Raw genomic sequence first — 13,587 nt, forward strand, 5'->3', positions numbered from 1 at the left:
GGAGCAAAGTGCGATCTCGCGATATCCGAGAACAATGCGGAACAGCGCACACCCACTTAATGAGAGTCTGCGAGCGATCGTCGACTGGGAAATCTTTCACCGAAGTAGCGGCTTCTGGAGCACCGAGTCTTGGCAGACTGTTCCCGTGTCCCGTTCGGTACGTTAGCGCTACCAAATGTGTTCGTCAGTGTTGGCGTCTCGATCGGTAATGTGCCTTCAGCATCTTGCCATTGGTTAACATTCTACAGGAAGTCACCACAGAATTTCCTAAGTCTAATCGAGCACGCGGTAGATGTCTAATTTGCGCTTTTTTTTTTCTCTGTTGTCTTGTTTTGACTTTAATAGGAGTGTAAGTGCGGTATATATTGGCAGAATTTGTGGTTTTAAGCGAAAATCTGCATGAAAGGAGACGCGACAATGTTGCTACACGCTGTGGTGCTCCATAAATGGTTACATATTACGATTCATTGGATACCAAGTGAGGCTTCATTGAATGCTTAGATAATGCGACTTCAGAACCGAGGTGCTGGCTGCATTAGTCTTGCCACTACATTGGCTTTGACACTGCAGCGAATAACAGTTATTGGCACAGATTTTGACGTCGTAAAATATCAGAAAATGACAAGCCGATCATACGAAAATTATATTTCTAAGGACAACCATATTGTAAAACTAACAAAAACCTTCATATGACCACTTATACTGTGCACACCACTTCTACTGTGCCGCTCAATAAGGAGGCTGTTTGCGCTGCTGTATCGAAGGAGCTTCTGCTTGCTGCACATTTGAGAAACGAGGCAAACAGTGCACCTCAGAAGTTGAAAAAATTCGGCGGTTGCTTACGTGCGGCAGTGCGAAAGCATTATGGTCGCTTTGGTGAAACGTTTTTTTATGCGCGTTCCTTGTCCGCGCAAGCTCTCGCCTGCGTTTTGACTGCGCCTCGGCAAAGCAAAAACGAAATCGCGCCAAGAGTCTCGACGCACTGGCTTGCACGCGAGGAGTTAATAACTCGAAGCGCCGGCCAGCGGCATTCAATTGGACATTAATGCTTTTTATTTTGTACCCTCATTTTACACACTCATGACGTGGGACCACCAGCTTGACAAACAGTGATTATAAAATCTTTATGGAAATTGTTAGCTAAAAGGCTACAAGCTGTAATCTTGGAAATTGCATGGCCGCATCAGATATGCGGAATTAAAGGGCGCTCCATTAATACCAACACTCATGTAGCACGTTCTGTCCTGGAAAGTTGTGATATTACCGCTTCTGGAGTGGCTATGCTACATGTAGATTTCGAGAAGGCCTTCGATAGGATTCCCCATGATGCTGTTTTGTATGTATTAGACCATGCGAATGTAGGCCACATTGTTAGAGAGAGCGTCACAATGGCGTACCCATCGCGCACGATGCAGTTAATAGTGAATAAAGTTGTTGGTGAGCGCATTACTGTTTTGTTTGTATGTTGAATCGTTTTGTTTACGTGTTATTGCAAGCGAGCATATACGAGGTTTTAAACTGCAACAGGTAGAAGTGCGGTAGCTGGTCCATGGCGACGACATTGCCAATTTCTGTACGGATCATGAGAGGGTTCTGCATGTTATTAAAACTGAAAAGCTTTTGCCTTTCAAGCGGAAGCTCCGTGAACTGGAGAAGTCTCGGGGGTTTTGGTACGGCTACTGGCCGTCTACGCGAGACATTTTCGTGAATTTAAGTTTCGTGACCACTCCTGTTAAGTATTTGGGAGTGCTCTTAGAAAATTATCGGTATAGTGAGCCTTACCGGCACAACGAAATTGGCAAATTACGCGAGAAAACCAGCAACTGTAATGGCTGTAATCTGTCAGCCTTTGCAAGAGCGACAGTATGCAACTTATTCTTTATAAGTAAGTTGTGGTACGTGATGCATGTGATAAACTGTTCAAGAATGAATGTCCACAAGCGCCACCGAATATTTGCACTGTTTGTTTGGGGCTTCTCGTGGGAGTGAATGAGCAGCACCGATTTGTTTAGGAGAGTCCGCGATGGCGGGTTGCCGTCAGGCCATTTTTATCCGCGCCAAATAATTAATCAGTTTGTATTCCTGAGAGACGTACAACATTCGTTCCTTCGAACAGTGTGCCGGGCGCGGTAGGGTAGCGCCGTACCAAATCTTATAGTCTCAACGGATCATGTTCACGCCTGCATTCGGGTTATTTACAAGAGGTTGTTGTTATGTCTACCTGTTCTTTGCGTCTGCGTTTTTCTCTAAGCTATTTAAGCCATGTGAGTCGAAAAAGTTATATAGATATCTGTGTGATGTGAGGTTACATGTGCCGCTGTACAGATCTTTGCACAGTGCCCTAAAAGTAAAGGATGTGCTCAAGCATGTCAGGAAGATGACGGTACCACCATGTGCTAAAACCATTTTCCTTCGTTTACACACCGGAACACTGACCGTCAGGACATGGATGGCGGAAAGCGGACTTTTTGTGCCTGGGGGCCAAATGTATGTAAGCGGGACGAAACAAGTGACCATGCGTTTTTGTAAATTTGGGACGCCGTATACCTGTGGAATATTCTACAGAGGACCCTTAAGAAAGATTTCGCGTTGCACCCTGAAAGAAGGCGGTTTTTGGCTATCGATAAGGAAGATTACCTTATGATGTAATCATGCTCATTGTACTGCACAATGTGTAGAGATATCGCATGGCTGTCAAAAATACATACGTTGGAGCCAGATGGCATGTGGTGGATAGCACAATTCTAACCCCAGGTCTAGATTACTCGACAAATCGACCATTGTTTCTTCAAGAAATGAAAAAAACTTAATTGAATAATCAGCTTTATTACACTCATAGTACACTCATGAACTTTAGTACATTATACTTTACGGCATATATTTCTATCTACGAATTGTAGCCGGTTAGTTTGCATGACATATCGACTTGGAACGAATTCTGAGGATGCATGGGACCAGTTTAGAGATATGCGCAGTGAAACTGGCCTTAAAAAAAGCACTGTTGTTTCACTTACGCTTTTAAGGATACACTGTTTTAGGCAATTATGCACGGAAGTAACTGGAACACCACTGCATTTCGTCGGACACTGTGAAAATTAAAATATCGTAACTTGTGTTGTTCTGAGAATTCATTCCAAGTGAATACGCCTTGTCAAATGACTGGCTGCTATTTGTAGATTACAAAACATATATGCCGTAAAGTGATTAACCGAAAGGTTAATTAGCCTTATTACATTCGTTATCAATTAAGCATTCAGATTTCTCGTAGTAGTAATGACCACCTCAATTAGCAATTTAGTTCAAGGGTTACAATTGTGCTATCTGCCGCAGGCAAGTTTTTTTACATAGCATATATATATATATATATATATATATATATATATATATATATATATATATATATATATATATATATATATATATATATATATATATATATATATATATGACATAACTTTAACACGTAAGCGTTGCTGTTTCTTATTCTTGCCCTTCCACCCTCTTCCCCTTGTTATTTTATTTTTGCTTTGCCGATCACCCTATAGCTGTGTTTCCCAGCACCGGCGAGGGGCTCACCCCACGCCTTTCTTGAATTCTCGCTTTCGGAAACCTGCTTGTAACATTCGCAGAAGAATGGAGCATAGCACATCTAATGGTAAAGCGAGGCGACGACATTGAAAGCGAACGCTACCACTTCGTTGGCCGCTTGCAAGTCAGCGCCGTTGTGTCGGAGTCATTCAAGAACCACTCGGGAGAAACGCCTGCTCCTCCATCATCCCTCGCCCACAGACGAGCGGCCCCTTGCTGCATCGCTACGTGCTCCACCGGAGGCGAACGCTAACCTCCCGACGCGCCGTAAAAGCCCGGGCGTCGTCCTACTTGCAGACCGTTGATTCCCACGCGCAACGCCCGCTTTGAGAGCCGCGCGCATATAGAGGCGAAAGGAGCGACGTCGACCGGCGCGGGTCCCTTCCGACGAATTCTGTGCGTCCCTTGCGACGAACACACACACACACACACACACACACACACACACACACACACACACACACACACACACACACACACACACACACACACACACACACACACACACACACGCACACGCACGCACACACACACACACACGCAGGCACGCACACACACACACACACGCGCACGCACGCACGCACACACACACACAGAGAGAAAGAATCAGAGCAACGGAAAAGGCTCTGACCGAGAGAAAGGGTATAATGACTCGCACTTTGCAAAGATATCCGTTTTCCAGTTCGCGCGCTCCAGCGGGCGAGAGTGACACGGTGAGGCAGGCGGATTCTGCAGCGAGGATCACCGCGGATGCGCTCCCGGCGAGGAGCCGCGAGCACTCGCCAACGGATGAGACAGGGTGGCGCGAGTGGAAGCGAAGTGGGTAATAGAAAAAAAAAAGAAAGGCTAGCAAGCTACGACAGAAAGGAGCGGATGGTAACGCATGCACCGCGGATGAAAACAATGCGCCGCGGAGCGCGCGCATCATCCGTCGGCATGTCAAAAGGGCTGCAGAAGCGCGCGCGCCGCTATAAGAGAAGGGGGGAGGCGACTGTCCCCATTCCTGGACGAGCACGGTGCATCTCCTTGCCTCCCGCATCGATTCCACGCGCACGCAGCACAACCGAGCACAACTCAGCCGCGCACTCTCCCCTTCCTCGGCCCTCGCGAGGAGTCGTCGGCCCGCGCCGCTGGCTGCGTGCCGTATATCCGTTTGCCGGCGCCGGTAACGGGTCATTGCGCGAAATCTAATCGACCTATAAAAAGTGCCGCAGGTAGGGAAAGAAAAAGACAGCGCCCCGCCGCCGGCGCCCCACTCGTTTCGGCCTCTACTCGCCCTACCGGGCGGCCTCTACGCGTGCCGCAACCAGCGCAAACGACACCGCGACGCTGAAACCGCGACGCCGTTCCTTGTTCCAGAGGCCCCGATGATGATGCTGTTGCTACTGCTAACGACCGCCGTGGGACTGTCCGCGGCTTCGGTTGCGGCTAGCTCGTCGGGAGCGCTGACCAATGGTAAGCACCCGCCTCCCTCTTCACCTGGGGATAGGCGCAAATGGCTGTCCTCTAACGTCGAGAACTTGGGATTCGTTAGGTGCATGGTATAAACTGACGAACGACGATGGACAACAATACACGTGTCCATTTTCTGGTACTTTTTTGTTTTTGTTCTCGCTTTCGATCTTTTTCGTCTCGATAAGTAGTGTTAATCGACGACTTACTTCGCACTGACGCAAGTATTCGCACTGACGCAACTCGATTTAATTGTCACTGCTTAAGCGATAGAACGAAGATTTTTAGGCTGCGAAATGCCGCACCGCCACGAGTTCAGCGGAGAGCATTTCTTCCGTTTCACGCGACTATGAAACATCCTCTGCGAAAGGCCCGGCTGTGACACTGCAGGTCTTTCTAAACGTGAAATTAAGCACTCGCAAATTATTCAGAAAGTTTAGGGCTTGCCATAAACGCGAGAAGCGTTGTCCGTGAAAAAAAAATAAAAGGAAGTCCATGTGAAGCACACGGCCAAAGACATGCCATCATTGAAATAAATTTGGGCCCGTATTCACAAAAGCCTCTTACGCTATAGATAGGGCGTATCTGCCAATCCCAACGCTGGACATTTAGCTAAAGCGGCCTGCCTGTGGCGAAGCGCACTTCCGACCGAAAAGCCTTGTGAGTTCGGGCTGTGATGTGGTGTTTCTGAGGTGTGTTGTGTCGCAGGAACCTCTGGCAACCGGGTGGACGACGATGGCAGCATCGAAAAGCCGCGGCGCGGTGTCGTCGTGTGCTACTACCAGACGTGGGCTTACAATCGGCCCTGGCCCATGACTTACAGCATCGAGGACATACCCACGGATCTGTGCACGCATCTCGTGTACTCTTTCGTTGGACTCGACAACTCCACCTGGAAGGTCACTCACATCGACGAGGAGTTCGACCTCGGAAAGGGTCAGTGGTCTACGGAGGCGTTGAAAACGGATGCCTTTCGCTATTATTGTCGAGAGGTCAAGGTGGTTCGCTGATCAGGCTTTGTCCTTAATACATAGCTTTGCCTCGGAATGCTCTATTTACGTATATACGAGGGGGAAAAATAAATTGTCTTGTTCAGAGCCCACTTTACTGAATTCAAGGAGAGTGATTGTGTTAACGAGGTTGTGAACGAGGTTAACTCTATACCACTTGTCTTGAGAGAGAGAGAGAGAGAGAGAGAGAGAGAGAGAGATAAAGAGAGAGAAAAGGAAAGGCAGGGAGGTTCCTTACTGAGTCCAGTTTGCTACCCTACACGTGGGGAGGGGAATGGAGAGAGAGAGAGAGAGAGAGAACTGAGTTGTAGGATGTCTATAGTCGGGCACTCAAGTCTGTTGCGCTCAGGCAGTGAAAAAGCGCTCGAACTGCTTTCTGGGCTCATGAACTGTGAGGCCATGCTCCTAAGATCTTCGCTTCCGTAAATGGCCTGTCATCCAGCCTATTTAAGGCACACTGGAGAGTCTCACGTTGATTATCGAAGCGAGAACAGTGGCACAGAAGGTGACTGATGGTCTCTTCACACTTGCATTTAGCGCACATTGGTGAACCCGCCATTCCAATACGATAGCTACACATTTTGTTAGTTAGGAGGCCGGCATTTAAGAATAATAATTATATTCCGAGATTTTATTTGCTAAAACCACTGTCAATTTGAGGCACGCCGTAGTGGGGGAATCTGGATTAACTTTGATTTCCTATTTTTGTTTTTAAGAAACGTATATGGATCCATTTCTAAACGCCTCGTTTGTGAAAAAAAAGAGCCTTCAGCCGCGCTGGCGCCGATTGCCATCGAAGTGAGCTTCTATTCTTTTACAGCTAAGCTGTTAGCCTCTAGTTGGTCAATATTTTTCGTGGCGTGCTCACCCAAAACACGGCAGCTGGAAAAGGGGTTTGTGTTTGAGTTTCCGCGTATCAGAATTACGTTTTCTTGTATATGCGAATTGCAATCTGATTCTATCATGTCTGTAGGTTGTGTGTAAGTCGTACCTTAGGAATTTTCTTTGACACTTTACTCCAAGAAATTAAATTATTTCAATAACGCACTTGCGCTAGGTGGATGGACAGAAGGATAAGGATGCATGCTGTGATAACGGTAACTCCACGTAGCGGCTGCGGCCACTCAGACACGCCTCAAACAGCAGATGGAAAGGGCTTTGTCTTTCAGTTCCCGCGTAACGGATTTATGTTTTCTCGTATATTTAAATAACAATTCGAGGCTACCATATCTGCAGCTTCTATGTAAGTCGTACTTTACACATTTCCTGACGCAATTAACTTTTAAACAATTATTCAGTTCAATAAGGCACTTGCGCTTGGCCGACGGCCTAGAAGGATGACGGTTTATGCTGCACTTCCGCGCACGTGTGTGCGCGCTTGAAGTACGTCATTTGTGGTGGTGATACTCGTGCAACGTCGTCTAACGTCAGTTGAGGTGGTGGTACTTGTACATCAAACAATATTTTTCTGTCACAAGATGTTGGTAGGCGTTCTGTCATCATTGTTTCTTATTGAAGTACATTTTTCACCCATATTGTGTGTTTCAGCAATATTTTTCGAGGATATCACATGCATAAAATGAGCCATTTTGACACTTGTGCCCAAATCTTGGCTATGGAATGATGGAAGAACACTTGAGTCAGTGTGTTTTAGGCAACGCGCTGAAACTTGCGCTATGGTCTCCAGGCAGCCTAAATGCTTTAAAGCAGGCCTCCGCAGGCGCAAAGGAGACGACATAGGTGTGCCTGTGTCATTTCGTTCACGTGTCTGTTTTAATGAATTTAGTAGTTGGGGGGCAGTGGAGTACTAGTACGAATGGAGATAGTAGGACAACAAATGAACAAACCTGAATGTCTGAATTTCGTCTTCCTCGAAAGTGAGGTCAACTTGGCCGAGTAAGACGCCTGTGGTTCCGTGCTCGTTGCAACTCCGTTGCAGCCCATTTCACCGCTAAGTCACCCTGAGTACTGGAACTTGCTAGGATTAGCTCTCTCCTTGGCCAAGATGATTTAAAAAATGAGAAATTCTTATTGTGTGAAGTGACGTACGGCAACGCGGCTGACAGTGTGTGTTGAAACTGTGTAGTGCCAGAACTGGACTTCGAAACTGGAGAATGCAAAGTTGTAGTTGAAGGAAGTATGTGGTCGTAAATATTTAAATAACGAATGTCTTCAACCATAATCGTTAAACTTCTGAGTTTCGTGAAGAGTTAAGTACGCACAGTGCGCTCCCGCCATAAGGAAGCGCAACTGCGGTACCATATTATAAAAAAAAAATATCTGAATGACGTTGAAGCTAAATGTGGTCTTTTGGAAGCCTTATTGTCGAGAATATCATTCATCAGTTTGCATGCAATCAGGAACAATGCGAGATCGGCAGTGATGAAAGCTTCTAGCTTCTAAGAGGATGATTGTAGCCTAGATACCAACAACTTAAATTCAAACATGAACAATCTCAAAACTACCCTCAATGCGCTGTTCCGCATACAAGTCCACCTGAAGTTTGTAGCACGAGATGGAAGGCAACTGAGGGGCCCGATCTTTGTTAGTCGCAATCATAGCAAGGCAGCAGGCAATGAACACGAGGAAGTCATAGGTAAAATAATTGATTTGACTGAAATATATAAATAATAACGTATACAGGTGAACGCAAAACAAGTCACCGTTCGTGGGAGCCGGATCCACATCTTCCGCAGTGCGCGTGCGATGCTCTACCAAGTGAGCTACAGCGACGGCTACTCCCACGTCCTAATTCTTGGCTGTTTATGTATGTTTACGAGATTCGACCCTGGCAGTGTCAGACAGTGCCATTTCCATTTGCCTCTACCTTATAATTTCTTCATTTCAATTCAATCAACAAGTTATTTCCCCTATGTTTTCTTTCGATTCATTACGCCTTGGCTTCATACGACTGTATTTTGTAACAGTGGCTTAAGTTAAACCACAAAACGAACACTTGGGATTGCTCCATGCCTAAAAGCCGGTTACGGAGCGATTACACGTTGCACTTCCATGTCTAATTACGCGACACAGGCGTTCTGTTCTGTTATTTCTTCTTAGCATTTCAATTTATGCTGTTAATACACGGAGAAGAAGGCGAACGAACGAACGAACGAATGAATGAATGAATGAACGAACGAATGAATGAATGAATGAATGAATGAATGAATGAATGAATGAATGAATGAATGAATGAATGAATGAATGAACAAATGAACAAAAAATGCAGACGGTCTGAGCCGGTTCGTGTCGCTAAAACGACGTCACCCGCACCTGAAGACCCTGCTGGCTGTGGGAGGATGGGCCGAGGGTGGCAAGAAGTACTCAGACATGGTGGGTAGCCACTCCCGTCGAAAGGTGTTCGTGCAGAGTGCCCTCGAGTGGGTCCTAAAGTACGGCTTCGATGGTTTCGACCTCGACTGGGAGTACCCGGGCGCCAGCGACCGACAGGGAAAGTTCTCCGACAAGGACAACTTCCTCAAGCTCGTCAAGGTATAGTGTCCTTCAAGATTACAATGGAAAACTTACTCGGGAAACCGGTTTTGTTTCTTGACTTGCCTTATAAAAGTATTATTTTGCGAATTCTATACGTTATAAGCAAATTAAATGAGTACTTGTTAACACGCATTTACGAAGTCGTAGAAACTCTACCGCACGCATCTAAAATGATGACACAAAGCAAGTAGGAAGACTACAAAACATAACTTCTTTTGATACTAGATGGTCTCGAAATGTTGGACCTGGCGTCATTGATGCTGTCGTGACATCGCGACAAAAATTACCATTTGCTGACGCTGTGTAACGAAAGGCTGTATATGATGGCGATATCCGCAAAAAAAAAAAGATTGCTATTGGAGCGAACCAGTACATCACGACGTCATTATGCTCCCGCTTTCTGGCTACCGAAACCGAAACCGGGGTCGCATTCGCCAAGCTTTTCGTTCGCGAGTGCCCCTTACTATTGGCTGCCTGTTATCACTAATAATATGCCCAGCATCATTACTGGCTGGAGTTGGTTCTTACGAATAATTCTAGCGCAATAATGCTTTTGGGAGTACCGGCACGGGTTAATAGGCGCCGATGACATAGTGCATTATTTGGAGTGCTCTCACGCTTGCCAGTATTTATTGCTGGTTTTAGGGGGTTCAGAGCTTCCTTTACCGTGAAAAGAGACCCGTCGAAAATGTCATATCAGCACTCCTGTAAGAACAAGTCCTAGTTCAGCCCGAAAGGTGGAACATTGATTGCGATAGCAAATTAGTGGACAGCTATTGGAATAGCGGGATAGCGGTTTTATCGGACGTATAAACCGTTAAACGTAGGCACACCAACTAAATTAACAAGCACGATGTCACGCACGCACAAGAAAACGTGAACACATCTCCCTCGATGGGCGCGGAAACTCGCTGTCGAAACGCTGGCGTGAGCAAGTGCGGCAGCAGCAGCGAGCGAAGTCGCATTCGTGCTGTTAACCGCTTCAACGCAAAGTGAACGCCGAGAGCACACAGCACGCACAAAGCTACGAGCCGCCGACGCACCCAGACTTGGCCCCAAACTCATATCGCTCTCGAGATAACGGCCGCGCGATTGCGCGCAGCCGCCGCATGCGTACTCGCAGCCGGAGTTGAACGCCGCCTCCCTCCTCCCGGTGGCTCGCAACGTTGGGTTACTCGCGCGCGACGGAAGACAGCGCGCTTTCTCCCCGCTTTCACCTCTTTCGCACGGGCGAGATTGAGCCGCGATCGTCGGCCTCCCTCGCAAGCCTTCACTCGCACATACAGCGTAGGGCACACGGCGACGATGTTATCGCCCTTGGACATTATACAGAACCTCACGGCGACAGCGGCGGCGACACAGACGGTGGAAATGAGCTTGGGGTGTCCATATATTTGCTATCTCAATAATTTAAAGGCACACTAAAGGGAAAAATGATTTCTTCTGCATCAGTAAATTACCATTCTACAACACCAAAAACACCACTGTTGCAACGATAAGACGTTTGATAAGCCATAAAAACCGCAACAACGAAATACGGGTGGCGACGCCTACTTAAGTTCCCGGACCTGGGGGCTGTGACGTCATGGATTTTGATGGCATCTTCTAGGGCCTACTAATTATATATAGCGGTACAATTTGACTACATTGTGTTCTAAAGGAAGCAAATATTAAACATGGCAAGTTTCGCGAACCTTTATTCAGCCAACGCGGCCCAAATGCGAAAACATACTTTGGAATCCCTGAGGTCACGCTGACGTACCGGCGCTGGGGTTTCGGCGCGAAATTCAAATACTGATACTTGGACCTTCATTTCCTCATCTAATAATCAAACAATATTATTGAAATGACTGCCTGCAGGGTTCTCAAACAATGCTTCATTAGTCTAAACTGATTTATTGTTTCGCTTTAGTGTCCCTTTAAGTTCATATTAAGCGTGTACGCGTGATCTCCTCCTCGGTATTCGTCGGTACCTACGTCTACGATCAATGGTTCAATCATTGCATAGACACCCACTGCAACAAGAGATACCAGAATGATCGCACATTTCATCCTTGACACTGCACATATTGCAAAAAAAAGAGCGAATATTGTGGTAGGTGATAGCAGAAGTACACGTTAGATATTGAAAGATTCATAAGCAACTTTTCAGGATGAAGACATACGAGTTATTCCTCGCGTAATACGAGCTGACCGGATCAGGAAATGTGCGTCAGAAACATGCAAATTGTCACGCAGCGGAAGCGTCGGGGCTAGCAAAATGATGTTGTAATATTGCAGTTTTTTGTTATTGTGGGATGGACAAAACCCGTGCGGTACATTGTTCCGTCTTACCGGCTCCAGGATCCGTTCCCCTGCTGTGTGGCATCCTACATCCGTGCTTTAGTATAATGCAAAAGCCGGACAGCAGGAGGGCTTCAGAAATGAGGACGAAACGAAGAAGAATAGAGTTTGACCTCGTTCATTTCATTCCTAGTGCAATGTCTCTTGGTTTTGCGCTGTTTTGCATACAGCGTTGCGTAAGCGGGCGTCCAACTAGTTCGCCTCTATTTCAAATTTCACTTGACAAGTGCGGTGTTTGCCACAAGTAAGGCGTGTCGCACGCTGCGTCATCTGTCCAGGAAATGAGGGCCGTGTTCGATGAGCACAAACTCCTCATCACGTGCGCCGTTCCCGTGGCCAAGTTCCGTCTCGACGAAGGCTACGAGGTCGAGCAGCTTGGCAGGTGAGTTTACGCTGCGTTAATGCGTCGCTATGATGTAACTCCAGCTATGCGATTGCCTCAATCCATTCTAGGGAAAAGAGGAAGAAGAAAATCCGACTGTTCCTTCTTGATCGCCTCAGTTCTCACAGCTTCTCGGTGTATTAGGGTAGATAAACGAACAATGTAACTTTTGCTTAACCTGCCGTGAGCACACACTGTGAGAGTTACGGTTTGACTAGTGAGTGTACAAGCACCTACACGAAAACAAAAACGGGAGAAGCCCTCCTGAGGTGCATTCGGCTGCCATTACAGGATTGCTGAAGCTGGCTTTCATGACGGGAAAGAGGAAGGAAAGGCAGATGATGAAAAGTACAAGAATACAAGACTAATGTTATAAAATGCACCTGCTTACTTTGTGAGGCCGGTGAACTTGTTAGACTCTATATATGTTGCGGCTCCATACGTTTGCAATATTTCCAAATTACCGTTGCACGTTGAATTAAAACATCGGTACAAATCGGTCTTCTTGAAGGGAGAGAAAAAAAAAAGCAGCAGCATATTTGACGCCGCATTCACGAAGCTTTTCGTTCAAATATATGAGCTGTTCCTGATTGCTCGGCCGCCTTCACTACAATTAACAGGCCATCACTATCGGCTGGCTTTCTTTCTTACAAACTTATGCAGCGTAAGAGGTCAAACGGTAATTCGCGCCCTCGAAGATGGGCCCATTCATTTTCCTTTCGACTTACCGTTTCTCTCTTTTTCAGGCTGCTGGACTACATTCACGTGATGTCGTACGATCTACGAGGCAACTGGGCGGGATTCGCCGACGTGCACAGCCCGCTCTTTAAGCGCCCATTTGACCAGTGGTCCTACGAGAAGCTGAACGTGGTAAGCTGGTCATCCTGATGTCAGCTCTCAGTGACCTATTAGCGAGACCACCGTGTCTCATCGACGTATCGCACAACGGAGTCCCGTGGTCAGGGAGAGAGGGAGAGAGAGGAATATAGGAAGGCAGGGATGTTAGCTACTCAAGGGTCTGGTTCGCTACACTACGCTGATGGAAGCGATAAGGGGAAGAGAGAGAAGGGAGAGAGAAGGCGTAGATGCGTGTACGGACAGTAGTTGAGTTAAAGCCCGTGGTCAGGCCACACATATCCCGTGGGCAGCTGCATGCTAGTTAGATCATGCGTTTTGTATATGTTACATCTATCTAGAGCAGGGCTGCACAACGCTAAAATATAGCGAGGGCCATAACTATAACTTCTCTGGGAGGCACACGGCTCGCACTTAGTAATAAACGTTGCCTGTTTTGCTAGCGTAAATGCATGCCTGTTT

General features: G+C 46.8%; 1 protein-coding gene across 3 annotated transcripts in view; it reads left to right on the forward strand.

Annotated features, from left to right (window-relative positions):
• Positions 1-13,587, forward strand: part of LOC135917011 (endochitinase-like) — a 28,866-nt gene continuing 15,279 nt past the window's right edge. Inside the window, exons 1-6 of one of the 3 annotated variants that reach the window (XM_065450472.2) lie at positions 1-157; positions 4,948-5,043; positions 5,749-5,976; positions 9,280-9,542; positions 12,167-12,270; positions 13,017-13,140. In XM_065450472.2, coding sequence (XP_065306544.2) covers positions 4,956-5,043; positions 5,749-5,976; positions 9,280-9,542; positions 12,167-12,270; positions 13,017-13,140 — 807 coding nt within the window. In that variant the 5' untranslated portion in view covers positions 1-157; positions 4,948-4,955. Of the gene's footprint in view, positions 206-4,809; positions 5,044-5,748; positions 5,977-9,279; positions 9,543-12,166; positions 12,271-13,016; positions 13,141-13,587 lie in introns of those variants that run through there. The other 2 variants (XM_065450473.2, XM_070532003.1) reach the window with 2 other exon arrangements.

The sequence above is a fragment of the Dermacentor albipictus genome, chromosome 1 (assembly GCF_038994185.2).
Source record: "Dermacentor albipictus isolate Rhodes 1998 colony chromosome 1, USDA_Dalb.pri_finalv2, whole genome shotgun sequence".
NCBI lineage: Eukaryota > Metazoa > Arthropoda > Arachnida > Ixodida > Ixodidae > Dermacentor > Dermacentor albipictus.